Below are 24,736 nucleotides of genomic sequence, written 5' to 3'. Positions count from 1 at the left end.
CCGCACCCTATTTTTCTTCTTTGCGCGAAATTGAACGAATATAGTTCGAATATAACGTTCTTTTAATTTGTTTCCGAACTGTCACTCAGGTACATCCATGCATTTTGTGGTCGTGGCCAAGTAGGAACAGTGACGTAGAACTTGTACCGGTTGTTGTTGTGGGGGACATGCCACCCAAAATGTCTCCTAACCTATCGAACCCTGGAAGCAGAGAATACAACATAAGAGATATGTTCTGCGATTACCTGTGATGAGGAAAAAAATGAGGCTTCCTGCTATGCGCCTGACGACGACTTTAGAGTACAGAGTTGTTACCCCAAGATCAGGCGCCCACTATTTTAGCTGCGAGGGTTCACACGTCGTAGCTTTTTGCAACTTCACGGAGTCATAAGTGTGCGGTACGTGTTGCTGAATATTGGGGGGATAAACATTTACATAAATAAAATATAATAGGCAGAAAGAATCGGGCTAAGGCTGTCTATAAGATACAAAGAGTTTGACCTTTACATCTTGTGCAAGTTGGTGCACAGTGGTGCAGTTCCGCACTTCGAGCTCGCTGACATCTATACAAAGCCGTGGGAAGGGAAGAAACCGCGTGTCGCCTTGTCGCCTTGTCCCATCTCCGAACCCGTTCCATCTCAGCTACCTGTCTATCTTTACTCTGTTCCTGCTTTCTCTGAGGGTGCGACCGCGCCACGCTTGCGCGCAGATTAGGATATAGACCAGGTCCCGCTTACACGGACGTTGAGGTGACTCCTCAGTACCGTCCTCAGTACCCAGGGGCGGATCTAGAGGGGGAGTCCGGATGTCCTAACCCCCTCCTCAATTTCCGTCTTCACATATTGTTTCATTGACCCTAGATCGCGTGTCCAGCATGATGTCCACGGCTGGACTCCTTCCTGAGAAAAATCCTGGATCCGCCCCTGCCAGTACCTTTGGCAGTTCTCTACGCACGAGCAGAGTTGAGGACTGTACCGCATGCCCGAAGCACTACCGAAGCTACCGAGGACGCCACTGTGGAATCTCCTCAACGTTTGTAAAAACTGGCCCTGGTACTGGTCCTGCAAGCGTGCACGATAGGAAGTGCAACTTTGCTCACTGCTAGACGACTGCTTTCCAAGATTCGAACTGTTATTGCCTGCACCATTTCTCCTTGTCGGTTATAAATCTACAAATTTCGGTCACAGTCATGCGCAGTAAAATTCGAGTTTGTCTGAAGTTTCAGCAAGCTACGACGTGTGAACCGTTGTAAAGGAATGAAAGAGTGGGGTACGGACATCGGAGCATCATTACCATATTTCGAACTTTGGTATAACGCAGTGGAGACGGGGGCAAATTGACACAACTGTTACGTCCTCAATCTTCCCTGGAACTCTTGGCGCTTTTCAGAATGTATGCAAATCACCAGTATTGCAACCACATTTCCGACACTGTTCTATTACGGTATACAAGGTTTATGTATCCTGCTGCTTCTGGAATTGCAATTTACCCCTTGCCACATACGTGGGTGGTTGGAACAGACATCCACTCAAGTAACTCGACTCAGTGGCTTATCCAGAATCGCAAGCACAGAGGGTTGTTGCAAAAAATAAGGGGGGGGGGGAGGGGTCATTATTACAGTTACGTCGTATGTGTGTGTGGGAGGGGGGGATCTATGTATTTGGCAGGAAAAGTCAGCCGTCGTAGCAGCTTTATGTATCATTGCCAGTTTCTATCTGAAGCTGAAATATCAAAAGCCCTTGTAGGGGGTGCACAGGAAAGAATGGGAAAGTGATGTCACCAAACATTTGGGAGGGGGTGTGAGGCAGGGGGGCTCTCGATATATCACTCTGTGCTAATCCAGGTTATCCTGTATATAGTTGCTGGGCTGTGCAGTTGATGACTGCAGGTAAAATGTAGACGAAAAAATTCAATGGCACATAGTCCTTGTGTATCGAATTTTGCCTGACGGAAGCGCATTGCCGATCTGAGTGAGCAGCCTTTCTGCGTCATTTTGAGCTCTAAGTTGATCATTTAAGCGTTCGCGTTTTGTCGCGCAAATGAAGCCTCTGATAAAATCAATGGATCTCTGTTGCCGTTGTGAAAATTGTATTACGTGAACGAAACATTGCTTGTGATTCAGCAACAGCGAAACAATCGTCGAGCTACGGACGAACAAATTTGACATTTTGACTAATTTTCTACTTTCATGTCAGGGCCTCAAGGGGTCGTCAACCTTTCACTCAGACAAGAAACCATGATTGTCAGGTCTATTGAAAAATCATACTGAAATTTCTTTCATCGTAACTTCGTTTCCCGCTTATCGGCTGAAATAGCTTCACTTTCTGGGATGTCTCTAATAACATTATGGATGGTCGAAATACAGATGCGGGAAGTTTAACATGAATTCGCCTTCCTGTGCGAAAGCACTCTGACTTAACTGCCCAGGTGTGCCAATTTGCCCCTATAAACAGATTCTCAAAAGACAGACTACTTTGCGAGGACTACAATAACCACCTGTGACTTTCGAAGTTAATGCGTCGGTGCAGAAGTGCTTCACCAAAACAGTTTATTTGTGACGGGGAGGAATACAATTTCACCGCTTTGTCGATGATGAATTTTAGAGTTGGCATGACGTATAGGCTACGCAGGAAATATGTTCGTAATAATTTCGAACTATCTATGCGGCTTGCAAAATTACAATTAAAACGAGCAATTGATCTGACCTGATCTAAAGAATGTCTTATTATTTGTCGTGTCAAAAAAGAAGGTACGCTTTCTCAAGAACAGGATGGCCTAGCTTTCTATGCAACTTTAGAATGAGTCCGGCAAATATTCGCCTCTTCGATAATAAAAAAAAAATAAAAATAATAATAATAAACATGTAATATACTCTTTATGCCCTGCATTACGCGCACACTTCTGTAAAATCTTAGTATTTATCGTAAGATTTATCTTATATATCTCAGCGTGACATCGTTTTCAGACGACCTTCCAAACGTACAAGTCGCTATGATATAGTCTAAAGCTGCAGCTGTGACGTAGCTAGAATTGATTAATTTCTTTTCCGTGGGATTAAAAACAACACCGACTCTTTAAACAGTAACAAGTGCGCACGAGAGTGCTTATGAGACTTGAGGGGGAAAGCTGCGAAACAGCTTCCCATTTTGGAACCCTGCTTGGCATCGACTGCGATTCATTCTATTGTTCTCAAGTCTCATAAACAGGATCGTGCATGTCATTTTATGCATATTTCAAGTCTTTCTTGACAAAACAGATACACTTTACAGCAGCTTTGCCGAGGTTTCACGTTCAACTGATATCCGATATGGGTATCACACATCCGACTTTTTGTCAGTTTGTTTTTCATCATACAGCGCAGCTCACAGGTTATGTCTGTCGACCGGTGAGTTATGGCGACGTGACGAGGTCGTCTCCGCTGACTCCGTCACTTGGGGACGACGGTAGACAAGCTCTGACTTGATGAGACCGATCATGAGATCTGATCGGTTGGCCAGGTGAGACGTCTGCGTAAGAACCACGTTTCTGAGGTCTTCCAGGTGCTGAGCGTTACGATTGCTGATGTCGATGATGGCTTGCTGGGAACGCAGGATGCGTTGCTGAGTATCGCTGGTGGCCACCTCTGTCTCCGTTTGTGGCGTGGTGGGACACTGACTGCTGGGCACACTGGTGGAGGCCACGCGGCTCACGAGACTTTCCAGAATGGTCAGCTTAGTTTCCAGCCGGAGCCCCAGGAGCTTCAGGTCAAGCAGGTCTTGGGTGCTAAGAGAGAAAGAAGCCATGTAATGGCATGTTACGCTTTGCAAGGATTAACACGTTTATGAATGCAGCAGTATCAAGTCTAATGCCAGCAGCCAAATGTCGCCACACTTCTATACGGAGTCCCAACTCTTTGCAATCGCTCCTGACCTACGGGTAAGTTCAAGGTTATCTCCTTTTCTATTTTCTGTTTTGGTAAACCTTAATATTCGCGGACATCGCGATTCAAGATTTAAAATGAAGTTGAACCACAAATCACGTACAATGTAATTCCAAAAGTAACTCTAGTGCAGAGCCGTCGCGAGGCGAGTTTGCGACCGGGGCAGGTCAAATCTGAAGCGCCTCCTCCGTCACTGCACGTCAGAAGCCTTGCAAACAAAGAAAAGAAAACGCCCGTTTACACTGCCGAGACCGTAAATTCAAATTCTCTTCATTCCTACTTTATACTGTCCAACCAACCTGACAGGGCTTGTCGTTCGGCGCCCTCTCTGGCGAGGGCGCCTGGGGCGGCTGCCCCTCTCGCACCCCCGTTTCTACGGCTCTGCTCAAGTGCATTGCAAATTACTGTCAAAAGTAATTAAGGTGCAGTTACAATTACGTAATATCGAAGGTAATTCTGGAAGTAATAAATTATAGTAATTGGGTTACTTGTGATTAATTACTTTGCAGGTCTGCATAAAGGCCCTCGGCATGGAAGTTGTCGTGCCGAAATGAACCGCGTATTGAACCCGTACCAGCTCCCGTGGCACAGTGGTTAGGATGAGTGCCTTCCACGCAGAGACTGGGAGGTGACGCGGGTTCGAGTCCCCGTACAGGCTGTGCTGTCTGGGGTTCTCCCTGGGTTTTCCGGCAGACTTTCCAGACGAATGTCAGCGCAGTTCCCCTTGAAGTCGGCCCAAGACGCATACTAAGCCCCCTGTCCCCCACTCCTTCCTGCTGCCCCCTCTCCATCTGTCAACGTCTGTACACTGCTCATAGCCACAGTTGCTTCGCGGCGCTAACACGGAATTTTAAAAAAAAATACTGAACCTGTAGTCGAGGTCAGTCGAATCGACCCGCTTCGTCATGCGCAAAAAAAAAAAAAAAAAAAAAAAAATCCAAGTAGCCGGAGCTATCTCAAGCCAACAGATGCTGTCAAGTGAGGCAACAGGTCAACTGGATTAATTTTTCAGTGTGGCGTCCTGATTTTCCCACATTGAAGTTACACCCACTTGGTCCACCTTCGAAGAACCAACCACCAACCGATCGAAGGTTCAAAACCAATCGTCGTCAAGTGGTAATAGATATCTTTCGAGATATTTTTCCTAACACGGAGCCCATTGTATGTTTTGACATCATTCGCTGGGTGAGTGCACGCTTTCACAGAAAGTGCTGATCTTCTGTGTGCATGGTTTTGTTGACTTGTTGATTTCACATACAGGATGGCCCCGCAGGCTTTTTCGCGGTATAGATGACTGCAACTCTTGGGCGAACGCCAAGGGTATTTTCCGTCGGTGAGTGCTCCATACGCAGTAGTGAGGGCTTGCGTATCGCACGCATTCATGAACAGGACCGGGGCTCAATGCTCCAAGCACGGAAGGCGCGGCCGGCGTTTCTCCTGTGCGAAGAGGAATTCCATTCCATGTCTTGACCCGGAACTTCAGGAGGTTTGAATCCAAGAACAACAATACTGGCTCGCTTGTGTACTTTTTCTCTCTTCAACAATACTGGCTTCCGCTAAAAGGGTGGTCAGATGGCGCTCACAGAGCCAATCAATTCCCTCTTTTTCTTTATCATTCTTTCTGTCTTTTTCTTTTTAGTCCACTCAGTCTTAAATAATATGCCCTGGTAAACTGCCGTGGGACATACTCGCTGTGACTGCACGCTTTTCAAAATTATTTCGTACACCTTTCTGTGACACCTGTAGAAGTATCTGCGGCAGATGCATTTTCTTTTCAGTTGGAATACGTATCAGAGATGCATTTGAGATCTTGTATTTGTAGCTTGGGACATTTCATGAGCATTCTATACGCAATTAGCTCGTATTTGGCGGCACGAATGACTTTACAGTTTGGTAATTGGAGTAGAAAACAGTTTATAGTTTAGAAGGACTTGACAGAATGGGCCTCGTCCAGTCCGAGCAACAACCGCGTGCTCTTTCAAAAGTATCTATACGCGTTTTGCATGGAAATGAAACACGTGCTCAGCATAGTAATAAAATGGGGTAACCACACAGGGAAATCACAGATACGACTTGATTGCCGTATCGTTTCTTGGTTATTTACTCGTTCAGGAATCGTACGTATTGCAGAAAAAGAAGTGAATAACACATGCATGAGTTTTACTGGCGTTCCCGAACCGTACTCTCCAGATCCCTTAACGAGCTGGATCTCACCCCCTCATTTTATCAAAATTGCTTGGTCCATGGCCACATCCAGCCCACCAATGCTCTGCCCTCAAAGCACTTCTGACCTTTTTGGACACCGTAGGACTACGGTGTCCTGTGACGGCGACTGTGAGGCATTTCACCACATTACCACCACCACCAATGGGGTAGAGTACCGCCCCTGGCGATGAAACTTCCCATTCATAATCACAAAATAAACTTCTTGTTATTTTATGTTTCTTTTTTGTTGTTGTTGTTGATGAAAGGTTACGTACGTTGCATTTGTGCAGACAATACATCGTTACTTCTCCGAACATGCTGCACAGCCATAAAGTTGCTTCTCCGTAGTGTACACCGCAGAGACTGAATCAAAAATATCGACAAGCAGCGCCCAAATAACGCCAACGCAGACTTCCGACAACGTTCAAATTGCAACGATTTCCATGGATGGCATTTGACAAAAAGTCAGCGGAATGGAACCCACACAGCTCTGAATGCTGGACAGGTGTGCTACAATTACACTACGCCGACCATCGCGCTATCGTCAACATCCCAATGCCTCCTATGGCAGCGTTGATATACAGGGCTATGTCGTTATCTTCAGCGGCAGTGCGAAGGAAACGAAACAGACGGAGCCAAGCTTTGTCTGATATAGCTATAGGTGTACAGACGTGGCCAGATTGAACGCAGGAGGAGTGAGAGGATATTATGCGTTCTGGGCAGACTTCAGGGCGAAGTGTGCTGACGTTTGTCTGGAAAGCCTGCTTGAGACAGCACAGCCTGGTGGAAGAAACCGAAGATAACCACCTCCCAGCCTTCAGCGTCACCGTGGAGCTACTAAAACTAACGAGTGTGTCCACTTAGACCATGCTGCTGGGGTGTCTGCTTATTGATCCCAAGGGTGCGGTTTCGAACCCATCAGCAATTTGGTGGCATCGTACCAGTTCCTGTCGAGAGACTGTATTCTTCGCGAGGAACATCGGATATTGAATGCTGTGTGTTGAGATTTCAGAGCCTATTAAAGGGAATGTTCGCTCCCTACGGCACCTAAAATAAATGTCTCTGGCAAGACCATTTGGCCCACACAACTGTCCTCCGAGCTCTTTCTCTCAAAATCGAAATATTTGTAGATTTATTTGTATGTATTCAGTATCCGATAAAAACGTCCCCTGTTTAAGTCCGACAACAAAAATCTGACGATGAAACGGTAAAACCTTATCGAACCGTGCGCTTCATCATATGTCGGCTTACGTCGTATTTTTTAAATTCCGTGTTAGCGCCGCGAAGCAACTGTGGCTATGAGCTGCATACAGAGGACAGCAGGAAGGAGTCGGGGACAGGGGGTTAGTATGCGTCCTAGACCGACTTCAGGGGAAACTGTACCGACATTCGTATGGAAAGTCTGCCGGAAAACCCAGGGAAAACCTCAGACAGCATGGCCGATGCGGGGATTCGAACCGGCGTTATCTCCCAGTCCCGCTGTGGAAAGCGATCATCCAAACCACTATGCCGCGGGAGCTGGTAAACTTATGTCGTGTAGGTTGTTGAAAACAGGAGGAGGCCGCCGTATGGGGCACTTTGCGTATCTTTCAATTGTGAAAATAAATAAATAAAGACACGTGTCCCAGTTTATCCTGTAACGCAAGGGTTGGTCTTCAGCATGTTATGTGAGGTTCGTCTATAGTGCTCCCAACGTGCGGGTTCAAGCCCGGCCGACGACGCCAGCGCCCAGCTGAGCCGCGTGCTGAGATGGTAGGAAAAAGTAAACCACACACCGACCACTGTGGAATCGCTCATGATCATAACTGTCTCGCGACGTAAAAGTACGAATTACTATTCAGCACAATTTGCGACCCCCCCCCCCCCAAAAAAAAAAAGAAAAAAAGAAAACGGGGAGATCTCTGTTGGCGACCGGGATTCCAGCCCAGGTCACCTTCCAGTCTCAGCGTGGAGGCGGTCATCTTATCCCTGTCAACAAGTGCAGTTCGTACGAACTGCGTACGCCGTCATAAAGCTTCAGCGCCGCTTGGTTCCACCTGTATCGGGAAATTAAGTTTCGGGTTTTATGTATGTTATAATGGTAATGTTCGATGTTCTGGTGCTAGCCACCGACTGAAGGCATTATTTGCGTCGGTTCAGTTTCGTACGTAATGCGGTTGACTGATCATGCCACGATTTCTGGTCGTCTGGGCGCTCCTGAGTGCCCGCAACAGACAGAACAGTGTTTCATGCTATTCACTGCGACCAGGGATTTCGTAATCCCTGACTGCGACTCCTCTGCGAAATGCACTTGTTTTCATAGTTCTGATGGTTGGTTAATGCTCGGATTCAGTTCATTTGCAAATATATTTTACCAGTTACAGTGAACAACAGGACAACGTAACAGTAAAACCCGTACGTCCCTTATTTTACCATCGTGCACTCTAAGAAAAAAAGGAGTAAAACGGGGAGTAATTGCAGCTTCCACTCCCCTAGTCTGCCAATTACTCCCCATTTTAGTCCCCTAACCCAACATTTAGTCCCGACGTTTACTCCCCTGGACTGCAAATTGTCACTAAACTTCGCGAATGATCTCCTGAATGCAACAGTCTACGTAAATATGCGCCATTGGTCAATTTGAACGACATAAGGCTGTATAACTCACACAACGTAGCAACTTTCCAGCCACACAGAGTAAGAAACAGTTAGCGCACCTTTCTTCGCAAATTGTGCCCTAGTATGGCGCAAGATTTTATATCACTCGATACATCACCGTTGACGGCTTGCTTCAAAGTATTTTCATGCATGCGCACCAATTATGTACCTGGGACTCTTACAACAGCGCGTGAAATCCGGTCTTCACTCTGTGACATTCATTTACTCCCGTGTATTTACTCCCGAAAGGGACTATTTTTTGTGGCAATGCAATTACTCCCCAAAAGGAGTAAAAGTACTCCTTTTTTTCTTAGAGTGTGGCTATCTCTCAGCTTGACACGCGTGTGTCACAACCTCAACCACGTATTCAACCTCTCCCTATTATTTTTTCTTCATCAAAATCAACATCAACATCGTATGTCACAACTGTGTTCGACAAGCTCTGGAAACATTCCCTTGGAAACATTGGAAACTTTCGGTGTTTCGATCGAACTTCCCTCTGAAATTCGGAACCACGCATGTCTGAAAAACGTTCGGGCGGGTTTTTTATTTTTATTTTTTTAGGAAGGTTTCAACAGTGCCGTTCCCATGGGTGCAGGAGATGGGGAACCGGAGCTCCGGGCGCTCTCCTCAGAGGGGGCGCCGGATGACAGGCGTCCTGGGAGTTCGTGAGGTTGGGTAATAAATAGAGCGAGAGCCGACAGACTTTGCACTGTAGAATTTCGAATAGAAATTTTCCAGTTCACTTTTTTCAGTTAGATTAGTTCTGTAGAGCTTCGAAGTGCAATGCGTTTATGCAACGGAATAAATTTCCGATCATGTGTGTGTGTAGCTAAAGATGAAGACCGCTTATGTACAGGGTGTGTGAAGATGAAGTATATCCACGTTCGCGCATGGAAAGCGTTGTGGCAATGTACTTTATCTCTACGCACCATGTATGTATCCTACGCTTCCTTTTTTCTTGCTGTTGTGCAATCTTTGCACAGTATACTTCTACATGGAGCCAGGGGATAGCTTCACGGTCATCCTGCTTAACCCTGCCCCAGGCAGAAGTTGACCTCTGCTGACAGCTATGGCATATCAACTGTCATGTCATGGGATTGTGCCTCACCAAAAGCGTTTGAGCAAACTGTGTAGCTTGACTCTAATCCCACTTTATATTCAATGAACAGGCGGGACAACAGCACATATATGCATTGTCTAGAAGGAAAATACGTCATGTCCAACGTGTCATGTCTGTGCTGTTGTTGTTGGAGGGTATCGTATTTTCTCAAATCTAAGATGACCTCGAATCTAACACTACCCCCAAGTTCAGGGTACATGAATTTGGAAAAAGAAAAAGAGAGGAAGGCAGTATAACAGTTGGAAACAATGCCACAAAGCATTTATTCATCACCGCTTCTTTCGCCGCTGTTTGCTTTCCCGCTATCTGTCCACAGTTTGAAAGGAAAGCGCGAAAGCATTGTGTTTCCATCTCTTGTGACGGTTAGAGCATGCAAAAGGAAAACAACTGTTTTCCTCTGAATATGGTGAAAACGCACATACAAGGGACGGACAGAACGCTGCTCGTGTCCGTCCCTTGTATCTATGCGTTCTCGCCATATTCAGGCCAACAACAGGCTCATCACCTTTCTTGCACCATTTCCATCCCCTGCATTGGCAGCTTTCTTCTTTCCCTCCTATATTGCACCTCTCTGTTTGTACTCCGCTCCTAACAGTAACAGCCAATAAGAACACCGCAGCTCTTCCAGACGAGGATGTTTAGATTTCGTGACCTTTATTTCACGTACGGGGAAACTTGCTGCGAAAAATTGTATTAAGACAGAAGTATATGCATATTGCATTTACGTCTGCTTCTACCCAACCCGCGGAGTAATGTGGGAAATTTGCACTGTCTGGCAACACATTTTCTTGTAAGGTGTCGGTGACAACGATAATGCATTCGAGCTGCACCGTTGAATGCACTACATTACTTTTAAACCAAAACCTACACTCATAAAACAGAAGGTCACTCGTTCTGTCATCCGATTCATTGAAAATGGGCGTACGCATTTTTGTGATATGCGTACATTAACGGACACTAAAAAGGCCCGCTTTGTGCTCAGATCGAGAGATAACCGTAGCATTCAGTGCAGTGGATGACCCTGAGCGATAGGGTTCTACTTCTACAGTGTACCGGAGTAAAAAAAAATAAAATAAACTACCTTGTCCCAAACTCCCGTATACGTAGGGTCCTTCGTTTTCGGGTTAAACCCGATTTTTTTCACCATACTTCCCCCCCCCCCCGAACAAATTTTCAAGAATTCGGGTAAATCCCGATATCTACCCGAAATCCTTACAGTCCTTCAACTTGTCGTTCTCGGTAAACCGTCGGAAAGTGAATCATAATATCAGCATGTCCTCCGTTTATGATCCCCTCCTGCGGGAGTCATAGACGAGTTTTTGTGGAGCTCGGGCAAGTGTTTGAATACCGTTGTCATCAATTATCCCAGTTCCGAGCGAAAATATAAAGATTATCGTTTCTCGTCCCAGTGTCACAGCAGTGGCTTGTTTCATATGCCTTTCATTTCACCCGAAAATTCCCCGGTGACATATCAAACAGAGATCATAGCGCCCGATTTCTCCCAGAATTCTCGTGTGTAAATAGTACCCGATTTTTCCCTCCCGAATTTGAAAAAAATCATAAAACCCCAAAACGAAGAACCCTACGCGGTATACGTATATGGGCAGAAGTAATTCGTTTTAATGTTAGCTAGACTTCTACAACATTGTGCGAGTAACATTACCTTGCCCTCTTACGAAATTTCCCGCTCAGCTATACTATTTTATAAAAGGTTTTCCCTCCGAAAAACGGGTGATTAGGGCGTTTTAGTACATCGGAAGGTGTTCACGATAACAGTTCGGAAAACATGATAAGCCAATCACCTTCTTTCTTTGGAGCGAGTGACATCACATTGCTAAGCTTGGATTTGATAACTTCCTTTATCGTATCGTTTTCGTAGAATTCTTCCGATGTACTAATACTCGCTAATGCTCGGAGTTATTCTATAACTCGTTCATTTGTAAGGAACCGCTTGAAAACATTACGCACGACTTGCGAAGTATACTTTCCCAGACTGAAAGTATTGGAGTAGCCAGTCTTGAACCCGTCGGGACTAACCACTCCACATTTTTATTTCTCGTCTGATCCAACCTCTACAACGTGAGAAGTTATAACAGGGTTGTATATGAGCAGCCGAAGACGGTGCTTCCACCTTCTGTTCTACCTGCAACACGGGTGGTCTGCAATTACTCTATACCTTCCATCGCCCAAGAAAGGATGGAAGAAAGCGCCTACACCAACCGTTCGCTCATTTCTTCTATTCTCACCACCCGCGAATTTCCACTAACGTAAGGTTACGTGTGCGTGACACCAGTTTTCCCTGAAAGAACGTCTCACACGAAAGATCACGTGATGCCGCGGCGCTTCGCCGTTGAATCTTCCTGGAAGGAAACGATGCATTAGGAAATTTTGAACGCATCACATCATCAAGAATTCAGGTATACAACCTGTGTGTAAGCCTTGTCGCTTTTCAAAGTGGACACGCTGCTTTTTTTTCTTCTCATAAAGTAACGCTGATAATCTTCCACATATGTGACTTTAAAGTAAAAGATTTTTCAGGAAGGTATTTAGGTATTTCAGGCAGTAAGTACTTACTCAGAAACTAGGGGGTTTTAAGACACGAGCAACCCGGGATCATTAGCGATGCATCGATCTGTGCCCACCTGAGAGTCCTTTAACGTGCGTTAAATCTGAGCACACCGTGCTCCGTGTCCCTCGGATAAAGGACGACGTCTTCAAGCAACTCGTACCATGACACCAAAGTGCTAGTGTCCTCGGCAGAGTTCGGACGCGCATCCTTGGGATCAGAGAGCAGGCACGTTCAAATCTGATCGACTCCACTGTGGCCGGTAAAATATCTCCCTGCTGCTAAACATTTCATGATAGTCATCTGTCAGTCCACTATTCCTGTCGGAAACCGCATGTCACATTCGAGAGCACATGGACGCTGTACTGCCACCGACGTAGAACGCGAGAGGACGACACAACGAAGCGACAAGGACATGTATCTGTGCGCTGCGTGGTCCTTTTACGTTCCGAGTTGCGATGGACATCAACCAAGACGCTCCTCACACATTAATGTCCTCGCAAGTACCTTTCTTACCGCGCCATGTGAATGCAGTCAGGCGTTAGCCAGGGAGTAGGGGGGGGGGGCGGTCCGGATGTCTCGACCCCCCTCAATATCTGTAGTAACAGAGTTTCAATTCACCTTAGGTAGTGTAGTAGCATGTTGTCCAAGGCAGGACCCCCTCACGAAAATCCTGGATCAGCCCCTGAATGCATCCTTTCTCTTACAACAACAACGTACGACAACAATAAATGATGGAAAAGTAATGATGAACATGGGATGTTTCCCCGTGGTAGCCACAGGACCCTACCCCACTTCAAAGAGGTTAATATGAGAGGATGAATTAATGGTGAACGCGAAGAGATGACAGGTCGGACAGGCCTTATGCTGTGCAATAGAGTTGCACTTTCGGAAGCGGACTGTTCTTTCGCTTTCCTTGCCATTAGTGACGTAAGATATTATTTTCGATAAGAGTGAGTTGCGTGAGGTTCGGACAGGAAATGTACAGCCGTACGCATTTTGCCCCAGCCTTTTCTTGCATGAAGCTGTAGAGCATGTTGATTGACTTGAAACATGTCGAAGCAACGCGTGTGTTTCGCGTTGCTGAGATATTTCTCAAGCCTTTTTCTTGTACCAGCTGTTAAAATTACAAATTTCAAGTATTTCCTTTACTAAAAACCCAACAAAAAGAGTCCCTAAAGAAAGAATAACTTTCTTAGTATCCGTTTCTTGTAAGTCGTACCGTTTCCCACTTGTTTTGTCAATACCAGGCGCTTTGGACGACATCAAGCTCGGCAGCCACCACGGATGATCAGTAATACCGGTCATTATAGTAAGAAAGGTAATCCGTAACAACTGATAACCTGCAGCTCAACCTTCTGCTAACAAAATTACTCAACTTGTCAATGAAAATGATCGATAAAATGGCGAGTCTTCTACCACGCTGCCAGCATGGCCAACCAAGAGTCATGCGAACCCAGCTCACTTTCTGTACACATCTGTACACCGACTAAACCATAGAGAATTGAAACGAACTACCAGCAAACATGTTTGCTTCCAAGATATATTCAATTCATATCTTGTGTCTTGAAATGAAGTGTCACTGTGATATCTTTAACTTGCTAGCTATGTACCATGTTACCATACATCGGCCGTATCTGTGCTTGCCCTCCTGCTTGGGCCCTTGGGGGGCCTGCAGTATCTTGTAAATAACTTTCTTTACCCCACTATCAGACATCAGCATGTACTCCGCACCAATAAGAGCGTCAATATTTTCGGCACCAACAGGAGTTACTGTCACGCTTAGTGGAACTGACCTAGATCATCCGGCGAGATTGGAAAAGCAGCCCAATCTGTCACCGATCGTCGTATGGGAAAAACCTCACCACTGAACGACGTTAGAGATTACTCACATTTTCTGCTCGTCGAGTCCATTGTTGTGCCGCTGACTCGCAGAAGGAGCGACGACGGTGAAGATGAGACCGGCGACCAGAAGAGACCACATGATGCTGCCAGATCGGGTACGTCGCGAGACTGTGTGTGTCGAACTATGGCGACTTCGGCGTGATGATTATGCGTGACGCAATCACCTAGGACGGCCTTCGAAAGAGAAAGGCCGGTTTTACTGCGCAATCTTAATCGACGGAATTCCCTTTCTTCCAGGAAAGACGTTGCTTCTTGGATGGCTTCTGGCGACGGCGCATCAATGGCACGGTGCACGGTAGTATTGCTGCCTGTCAAACGATACAATGCATCTGTCGTTATGTTTCCGCTGCTGTAATTGATGTTGGTTACTTCGGAGGAAATTCTGGTTATTGAGTGTCGTGGAGGACCGCGTGGAATATGCCATTAGGCTGGCGCAGCGCACTTCAGCGCACTGTCAAGGCTGAGGTAGAGCATTAATAGTGTACGACGACGCCATAGCTCCAAACCACTTGCGATCAATACCGGTGTACTACTTTCATAACTCCGCAATTATTTTCCGCCATGCAATATTAGATCTAGTAAGTATGCCGTTTGGTTGAAGATGGTAGATGTAACACATTGCGAAAGACGCATGTGAATATGTCTTTTGAAATACTTATTTTCACTCTGCCGTAAAAAGAAGCTTCTAGCATTTCTCCCCGCTGGGAAAATCACAAGTTACGACGTTCATATTCATCCTTTCTGACAACCTTGAGCTCATTACATTCGGTTTTTTTAGCAAAGGAAAACTGGAATGACAAGGAAGTGAGAAGAAAGAAAATCACGAAGAAAACCTGCACACGAAAGTCAATTTTATTATTGTTGTCATTTGGGAGTTTCTGCATGCAAGAGTCGCAATTGGTACGCCCAAGCGTCTTGTGGAACGCTGGAGGACGCGGAGCAAGGGACTTGCGTCCCAGGGCGGTGTTGGAATTCCGTTAGGTGGGGGAGGGGGATAACACCCGTATCTGCTGGTTTTTCCAGCTTTTTGTCATTTCTTGCATTCTTTTTTTCATGTGGGCAAGGTCTTTGGGGGATCTCTCTAGAGCAGTGGTTCCCAAATGGGGGTCCGCGAGGTCCCCACTTGTCGGTGAGCTTACTACACCTGCGTGCGCGTCGGCCGAATACAAATACAGGTATTCCACTTTGTATGAGTAACATTACTTCACGCTTCAGTGCACTGATACAAAAATAATGCAGTCATAAGCTAATCATTCCTTCATTGCTACTTGTGCAATAAAAATGCTAAATTATCGCAGTTTTGAATCAGCAACTGTTTCGTTTGTGCCATAGCTGGGCGGCTTCACTCATGAGGACCCTCATGAGGACGCCTCACCCTCACCTCACGACGTGCCAGGTGAGGGTGAGTGAGGCCAGACCATGCTGAATGTTCCTCATGAGGACAGTCGTGAGGCATTGTCCCTCATGAGGCCAGTCGTCGTGAGGCCATCAATACCTGAGGGTACAACGTATTCTGTGAGGACCCTCACAGATGAGGCCGTGAGGCCCTTTGTGATGAATCTCACGGATGAGGCCGTGAGACCCTTTGTGAGGAAACCCACGGATGAGGTCATGAGGCCTTTCGTGAAGAACCTCATGGATGAGGCCATGAGACCTTTCGTGAGGGACCTCATGGATGAGGTAATGGATCCATACGTGAAGAGCCTCACGGATGAAGGGGGCGCCAACGGCTCTGTCCTCGCTTGGAGAAGGTGTGTCGGAGATGACGTCACCATGCGCGAAGGGCCAATGGAAATTCTAAGATCTTCGAGGATCGCCATGTTCCATTCTTATGTTTCTTTCCTCCATATATGAAATCTTCCACGAAGAACCTCACAGGTGAGGGCATGCGACTTCTTCATGAGGGACCTTACAGATAAGCCATGACTCTCTTAGTGGGTCACGTTAAGTCGTTGCATAATGTACAACCCCGAGACTAGGGAACACGATTTCGTTGACGTTAAGTTGTGTTTTGTGCGCGACGGTACCCCTCGTGGATTCCTTTTTCTGTCTGTTTACTGGAATAGCAGCGTCGTTTGGAGAGGCCCTGTACTGCGTTTTTAAAAGTGTGTGCAACTGCTTTTCCCCTGTGATTTCGAATGATTGTAAGTGGACACACGCATGCTATGTTGTGCGAAAGGTACCATGTGCGGCATTTTTGTATTTTCTTTTTAAACAAATGTTTCCGCTGCTGGGAATGTAACGTAGCTTTAGTTTGACGCCTCTTCTTCTTAACAGCATAGAGCTCAATATAAAGCAGCCTTTACCGGGTTCTCCAAAGACTGTGCGACAGCAATAATGAATGAAGTACTAAGGAAGGAACTAACAAAGCAGAACAAGCAAACAACATTCAAAAAGTCACGGAAGACAGCCAAAGCATTAACAAATTAAGATATTAATAAACAAAAAGGAAATAAGGAAGGGGCATGTCATTAGCGGAGGACAGAGATGGACTGATGGGAGAGAATTGTGGTCTGTTTCGCTCATTGCAGTCTTCTAATTTGAGTTCTCAGTGAGCATATCTTGACGTAAAGCAAGCGTGCGAGACTGAGACCAAACAATAAGCTATACCGACGTCATGATAACTCTTTTCACACGTTGATAAACTGCCTCTTGTTTGTCATTGGCGGACCACCAGAAGTGCACGAAGTGTTCGTTTTATCAGGGATTTGTTGAACGAACAAGTTCCTCGACAAGTATCAGCTGCTCGAATGTCTCGGGTTTGAGTGATGACCTTCGTGTGCGTTGTAGCGAGCCAGCAATGAAAAAAGTAGGGATGTGTCAACCAAATCCGCGAATCATCGAATCCACGAATCCTAGGCAGGGATTCGAGATTCGGGAATCCGAATCACAGTGCTGAAAACAGCGAATCGAATCTTTCGACTCCACCAACCACGTTTGTTTGTTTCTTTTTCAAACTGGCGCCTCCGGAGTCCGCCGAAAGCCTCATTGACCGACGGGTGTTTTCTTGTTTCTTTGTTTACATTGCTCTGGATTGAAGGAGTTCAGGCAGGAACTGTTACATTGCAAGTTTAAAGGTAATATGGTTTTGCTTTTGATTGTTGCTTTAGCTTTATGGAAATAATTCAGACTAGAGAATTTATGCATTTCCTGTAGTCGATGAACAACAAGTTAAATAAATTACATTGAAGAAGAACTATATGGGTATATTTTCACCTGAAACTGAAGCATTATTTAATTTGTTTTTCATTAAACAAAGGCATCATATTCTGCTTCAAAACACTTTTCACTATGAATGTTTTTTTTTAAACTCTTTTTAAAGAAAGGATTGGAAAGATTCGCGATTCGTAAGAATCGTAGATTCGCAGAGCCTTCTTTGGATTCGGATTCAGAATATTCTGGATTCGTCCCATCTCTAGAAAGAAGTCTTTCAGCTGACCTTGATGTAGCTGGCATGCCAAAACACACAGCAGCAAGCTTCACAAGCTGTGGGTAGATGCAAGAATTTGTCTTCCAAAATGGAAGTGGTTCATCTACGCTGCATGGGGCTCGCAAGTATCTGTCTAACTCCGTGTCGTTCAGCGCAGGTGAAGCTGGACACACCGTGTCTAGCAGGCTGTACATATAATCTGGGGCTGCCTCCTAGTCACTTGAAGACACGTGAGGCCATGAGGGTATTCACGAAGCGAGGGCTCGTGAGGATGAAGGGTCGTGAGGCCATGAGGGCCCTCATGAGGTGAGGGCACGTGAGGATGAGGACTCGTGAGGCCATGTGGGTCCTCATTAGGCGAAAGTACGTGAGGCGCCGTGAGGACATGAGGGCCCTCATGAGGTGAGGACACGTGAGGATGAGGACCCTCATGAGGTGAAGATACGTGAGGCCATGAGGGTTGTGAATAGCCTCATGAGGTGAAGGCATGTGAGGATGAGGATGGTGAGGCCTTTTGGGATCCCGATGCCCTGCGGTGCGGTTTGTGAAGGTAAAATTTAAAATGGAGTGTGAGGGTGAGGGTGACTGAGGTTAGGTTACTGGTGAGGAAAATTTGGTGAGGGTGAGTGAGACCGATAAAGTCTGTGCTTCGTGAGGTGAGGATGAGTGAGGCCACAGGAAAATGCCCACCTATGGTTTGTGCTCGTATACCAGTTGCTCTCTTCTGCGTGTGGACCTTTAAGGGATCCCCCATCAGATCTCCCAGCCCAGAAGGGGTCCCCGACACATGCACGACTGAGAATCACTGCTTGGTGTTAGGGAGGTGTGGGGGGTGCTTGGGAAATCTTTGAGCGGACCATCTACTGGTGTATTCTATAGGCATTTCACGTCAACCCGAAGGTCTCTGAAGAGCGTCCTGAATGAGTTGGACCGTTGGCCACTCAACGTGGAGAAAGTGTTGGGGCACTAGCCATGTCAGCAAAGGCTACTCGCGCTGTGCGTCCTGGTCCGCTTTATGAAAGACATAAATGTTGCTTCCCCGATACTATCTTTTAACACTCAACGCTCACAATATCTCAGGAGCGACTGGCCGCGCTCCATTTTTTCCCCTTCTCTCTCTCACTCTCTGTTCACGTCAATTATTTTTATTTTTGTATTGTATATTTTCTTTGTGTTTGGTTTTAGAGTTTGTGTTGTGTCACAGGCAGTTTAACTTGGTGCAGCACTGTCGCAACTTCTCCGAGATGTGTGCCTGCCGATATAGTAATATTCGAAGATGTCGTACGTCCCATGGGCTTACCTCACTTATAAGTGTGCCCGTTTAATTATTAAAATATTTTTTTGTCTTTTATATATCCTTCCGTTCATGAAGGGAAGCAAAACGAGCCCGCCATATACGTATACTTACGTTATACTCAATTAGGTCTTCCGAGTAGAATAGAACCATTCGACGAAAAAAAAAACTGCCGAAGAAACTACAATGTGGGCTTCTAATGGGACTCTGCGCGAATATTACGCGACTTCTGCGATTACGCGATTAACCGACTTCAGTTGAAGTTGTGTTCTTTCCTTTTACAAAGAACGTGCATGTCTTGCGCTTTCGTTTCATGTGTAAACACATTATGTTTCCATCATCATGTCCGTGTTTGTTCTGGCGATAAGGTAAGACGGGTGCCGAACAATCAACATCGTGAGCAGCGTGTCTCTCAAAAAGGCCGTCTCGAAATGTCGCTGTATTTCTCTTTAGCAAAGTTCAGTTCGCGTGCCTTTATAACCCGGAACAGTTATAGCTTGATTAAATACAGGTATATTGCGTTACGTATAAGACAGGGTGTTTCTCTTTAGCCTTTACAGAATATTTATAGAAAGGCTATGAGAGCAGTATTGATGTCGTTTTTGCAGTTCAGTTCTACGGCCAGGCGGACATCCTCACCAAGAAAATGTGCAACTGCAAGATGACCAATTACCTGCCATTCATTAATTAACTTTTTAATTAGGGGATTTCGGGCCAAAGCGAGATAGCAGATTGATAGACTATCCTAGTTGCAAGCCATTACACGTTTAACAAATCCTGAAACCCACGCGTGCGTTAAAATATCCATCCCTGAATTTTGATATACAAATGAGCCGAAACCGAAACCGCCGCGACCGGGAACGCAGGGAGTACAACGCTTATTTCACGTCAGAGGGCCACGTGATTTGGAGCGACGGAGATGATTGGAGTAGGTGCCGCTCAGCTGGCCATATAAACCGCTTTCCGGTCCAGATAAGCCTCCGTCGGCGAGGGTGATGCTCTCCTCAGGCGCGCTTTTTCGTTTTCGGCTCATTCGCGTACTGAAATTCAGCGACGGATATTTCACGGCACGCGCTTTTAATAAAAATCCCGTAAAGGCTAAAACTCGCTGTATATAGCTTTATTGCTCCATGCCCTACCGCTCTTTCTTGCTTTTCTTTCATTTTCTTTCTTTTTCTCTCTTTTTTTTTTTTTTTTTTTGAACGCGCGTAGTTGTTTAGACTTAATGACATTTGCCGTGGAATCACATGAGGCATAGGGAACAACATGTGGGAACAGGATCGGAACATCAATTTAAAGCCACAATATGTTTAAATGAAAGAGAGGAGCAGGTGACTACTAGTGACTACAGTATTAAACAAAATCCGGTTTGCATGAGTTTCCATTGTACCCTCGAATTGCACCTCTTCTCTTCTCTACGAATTCCTTACTGGAGGAACCGAAGTGCACTTATTTGCTTTCTGCACTTCTCTGAACACGTCCTTCAAATCGGCAAATCACTGAGAAATTCGACAGGCGAATGGCTCTGTAAATTACGACACCATATGTAGTAGATATAAAAAATATAGGGGGAATTCTGAAGTATAGTAAGTATAAGTATAATAAGTAATAAGTAAGTATAATGTCTTACCAGTATTACTCGCGCAGCACAGAGATACTACTGTTATGTATTGAAGTATTACATGTATTTATCTGTGATTTTCCGTTGTCCCACAAACATTCCCCCGAAAAGAGTCACCTCACATCCAGAGGTGCGTGAGGCTCCCCTGCATTCCATCAGCGTCCATAAGGATGAGTCATTCCATTTACAAGGCCTTCGTCGTAGGAAACATTGCGTCCAGTCACTCTTAGGCGTCACCATGGACGATGGCAAAATTTTGAATGGTCATTTTCGTTTTTCTACCTGAGCAAGTAGTGCCGAACTTCCTTTCCAGAGCCGTTTCCTTCCGACGACGACGAATGCCCCTTCGACTTGGGATGGTATTAGTCATGGTATGGTGGCGTTAAAGATGTGCCGAACCCCTAGACGACCCAAGAAGTCTTTGATTATCATGCTGGTGAACTGAGGTGAGCGGCGCAGATTCGTCGAAGAAGTCTTCGAAAGCTTCGACCGTCGCAGTAGCCATGGTAGACATCATAACGCGCACTTCCGGTCATTTACTACATGCCTCAACTACGACGATGTAGTACAGAAGATAGCGCTAAGTACAGAAGACCACAGCGTAGATGTAGACGGGACGAGCGCTCACTTTTTTAACTTTATCACTCACTAACTTTAATTGGCATCAGCCGAAGATATAAAGGTTCAAAGAAGCAAAGAAAGTTAGTTGTAAGGAAGTGCTCGTCCCGTCTACATCTACTCTTTGGTCGTCTGTGCTTCGCGCTTAGCCCAACGACGTATATTGCTACGACGATGTAGTTCTTCCATCAGAACTCCGCAAAATCTGCATGCAACCTGTACCACGGTTATTATGGGACCCCCACTGATGTAGGGGAACCGGAGGTTGCTGGTACGGAGAAACAGAGCATACTTCGCACAACGCACACCCAGTGTTGCCACACGCAAAAAATATTTGTCTGTAGATCCGAGTCCGAAAAATCTGTAGATCGAGCTAAAAATCTGTAGCCACTCAAAACTCAGTGACTTGAACGTTTTGCCTTCGAATCTGGAATGTCTGCCTGCGTCTCTAAATTAGTGGAAGAGCAAGGGCTTATTTCGTTCCACTGCTGAAGACCACAGCCGGAATTTCTTGCTGCGGCGCACTGCCGTTGGAACTTTCGGCTTCGGTTTGTGATGCCACGTTTTTTGTGATTGCGGCGGACTTAAGTGTCTGCTACAATCACAAAAAAGTGTCACTGCACGTAAATTTTAGTACTTTGACATGTGTATTCACATCAGCTGTGGCGCTCCAATGCAAGAATAACCTATCGCTTGTTCTCTCGCCCGTTCCACCATCGCAGTGATGAGCGAGGATCACAATGGACCACAAAAACAATAAATCTCGATATATTATTTCCACAGACATAATGAAAACGTACATGAGTGACGTGAATTATAAACGTTTGGTTTCACTTCAAAGCCAGCCAAGTCAAGTCTGAGGCAAACTGGTAACGCGCACATACTCAAGAAGTGGTGGTGGTGGTGCTGGTGAAACAACTGGCCAAATATTCAAGAAAACTGATTTAGCGTTGAGGCTCGCCAATTGTTCGTTTGCTGAAGACGTCCTTCTCCTCCGGCGAGCCCCGCCAGTTTCGTGATCGACGGATCAAATCCTTGTCAATGGCGAAGGCAAAACAGCTTGACCCAACAGCATGCGTTTTGTGTGCAGGAGGATTCGTTTTCATCAAATTAACTGCAGAAAATATTCAAAAAAATAGTCGGTCAAACACTCATTCCCGCGTTCTGCTGACGTTTTTCATCGTTGTCGTTTTGTGCACTGATGCGAAACACGTACTGCGTCGAGTGATCCAATTATTGGACCAAAAATCATGAGATTTCCATAAATCTCTGTAGATCTGTAGATTTTTCAAAAAGTAGGTAGATCTCATGATAAATCTGTAGGTGTGGCAACACTGCGCACACCTGATCTCGATGTCGCTGTCCATTCCTGGCCACCACACCGTGCTAACATTTTCAAGCGTTGTGGAGGGATCGAGCCAACGTGTTTCTCCTATGTTCTCCTTGAACGAAGCGCCACCTTGCGGAGCGCTCGTCGTCAGCGGTAGGAGAGCGGATCACATTGTACACGTTGGCGTCCGCGGTTTATTTGCGTTGAGCTTGTGGTGCAAACAGCTAAATACCAAACAACGTCAACTGCTACATAGTTGGGTGCAATGTGATTGATAGAAACTCGTATCGGGCAAAATTGTGCCGTGTTCCGTGGAAAGGTTACCAAGAGGTAGCGAGCCGCTACGCGGGTCCAACTCGCTCTCTATACGTGACATGGTTACATCGTATTTGTTCACGTCATTTATCTGTGATTACCCAACCAGGCTGTCTCATAGCTGTGGGAAACTAACAAACATTTTGTTTGTAATGCCGAAGTGTGACGAGCAGAGGCACCCTGCATAAAAACCCTTTGCTCTTCCCCAGCAAGCTCACACTGACCGCAGTATAAGCAACAGTTTCGAGACGTCTTTCATGCATATTCTTTGCATACTCCTTTTAATTCGTCGTTTTCTTTTTTTTCTTTTTCAATAGAGTACCAAGTCCACGTTGCGTGAGTTGAGTTTTGCTCTTTTCCGTGGACTAAGCGCATATTCCCCTCCCTATATTGTCTGTTACGGACGCATGGTATAGTGAATAACATAAAACAAGGAGTTACTGTTGCACACTGATTCGCGTCCTCTCAACTTCATCATCCCTAACACAGCCAATCATGGCAAAAGTACTTGTAATATTCAAAAGTACATTTCTATAGTAGGTCATATCACCAGATAACATCACGGCTCCAAAATAGTTATTGTTGGTAACCTCCAACGCTGACAAAAGATTAGAAAAGTAGAATTTCCTTAACTGCGTAATTAACTGTCCAGGAAGGTACGAACTTATTGTCAATAGGAGATATCAATTCTTCAGGTAATACTGATGAGGTGCATTTATTAAAGTATTTTTATGAGCGTAACTTAACACTGTGCCGTCATCCAATATGCCGCCCTGTCTTTTGTCTTTAGTAGACAGACGTACATTAGTAGGATTGTTTGCTAAACGAGAGGCTCTGAGTAGCAAGAGTAAAAATAAATAAAAGAGAAATCCGCGTCGGCTAGCTGTATAGTGAACAGTCGGTTGCCTCCAGCTGGCCGTGGTAGGTGTGGAAATACCCCAACAACTTTCTGGGTACACATTACACGTTCACGAAGCCAGCTCCCATGCGAATGCAGATATCGACTCGAAATCGTGTTTCCAAAATACCCACGACGATTTTGTCAGGGTGCGTGACAGAATTTTCAATAGGAGTGCCATACCAATTGTGCCAACAATTGCACTGAAAACATAATAAATGAACCGATTTGATTTAAAAGAAAATTCAAGCACCAAAAACGTGTTCAACGTGTAAGGATTTTGTCAAGGATGGATTCAGAACTAACCACAAAGTTTTTGTTTTTTATTGTGTCCTCCAAAATACTGTTCTCCGCCACACAGTGGTGAGAATGCTGCTCATACTCCCACTTGTGACAGAATGGATGCCTTTGATGTAATAAGCGCACAGATACGACTCTCCATCTCACGCATTCGTACACCACACAGCTGACTTTGCCACTTCGCGTCCTACCGCTAACGACAAAATATCCCGCAGAGGGCGCAGAACGCAAGGCGCCGCAGCGCCTATACGTTGCTCGGTGCCGTATGAGTCAATACCGTCAATAGATCCAACGAAGAAGGTGTCATCTGCCATTGCAGCGTCGAAATCTGAATCCGGACATGGTGCAAGTCTTGACAGTCCGTGAGTATTTCCGAACTGAGCCTTGTGGGCTTGTACTGAATGTCGAAGGAATGACCCAGGAGTGTCAAAGCCCAATGCTACATTCTGTTCGCTGCAGTGGCCGGAATTCCTCGTGTTGTACCAAAAATTGCGATTTATGGCTTATGGTACGGTATGGTATTATGAAGCTCCGGAGACGCAAGCACAGCAGCGTACACCATATGTGTGTCTCAACTG

At 45.7% G+C, this 24,736-nt stretch overlaps 1 protein-coding gene across 1 annotated transcript; it reads right to left on the bottom strand.

Moving 5' to 3' along the window:
- Positions 1-44: 44 nt before the first annotated feature.
- Positions 45-14,525, bottom strand: LOC135378270 (uncharacterized). Its single transcript, XM_064611250.1, has 3 exons — positions 14,340-14,525; positions 3,367-3,762; positions 45-201 (listed from the first exon to the last, which is right to left on the bottom strand). Exons 1-3 carry the CDS (start codon positions 14,429-14,431, stop codon positions 192-194), a joined length of 498 nt encoding a protein of 165 aa, XP_064467320.1. The 5' UTR covers positions 14,432-14,525; the 3' UTR covers positions 45-191.
- Positions 14,526-24,736: the final 10,211 nt, after the last annotated feature.

Source organism: Ornithodoros turicata, chromosome 1, assembly GCF_037126465.1.
Source record: "Ornithodoros turicata isolate Travis chromosome 1, ASM3712646v1, whole genome shotgun sequence".
NCBI classification, from domain to species: domain Eukaryota; kingdom Metazoa; phylum Arthropoda; class Arachnida; order Ixodida; family Argasidae; genus Ornithodoros; species Ornithodoros turicata.
This window is presented reverse-complemented; position numbering and strand designations above follow the sequence as displayed.

Coding starts and splice junctions, on each gene's coding strand:
- LOC135378270 (XM_064611250.1), bottom strand. CDS start 14,431: ATGTGGTCTCTTCTGGTCGCCGGTCTCATCTTCACCGTCGTCGCTCCT. Junction 3,763..14,339: donor GGACTCGACGAGCAGAAAAT/GTGAGTAATCTC, acceptor TTTCTCTCTTAG/CACCCAAGACCTGCTTGACC.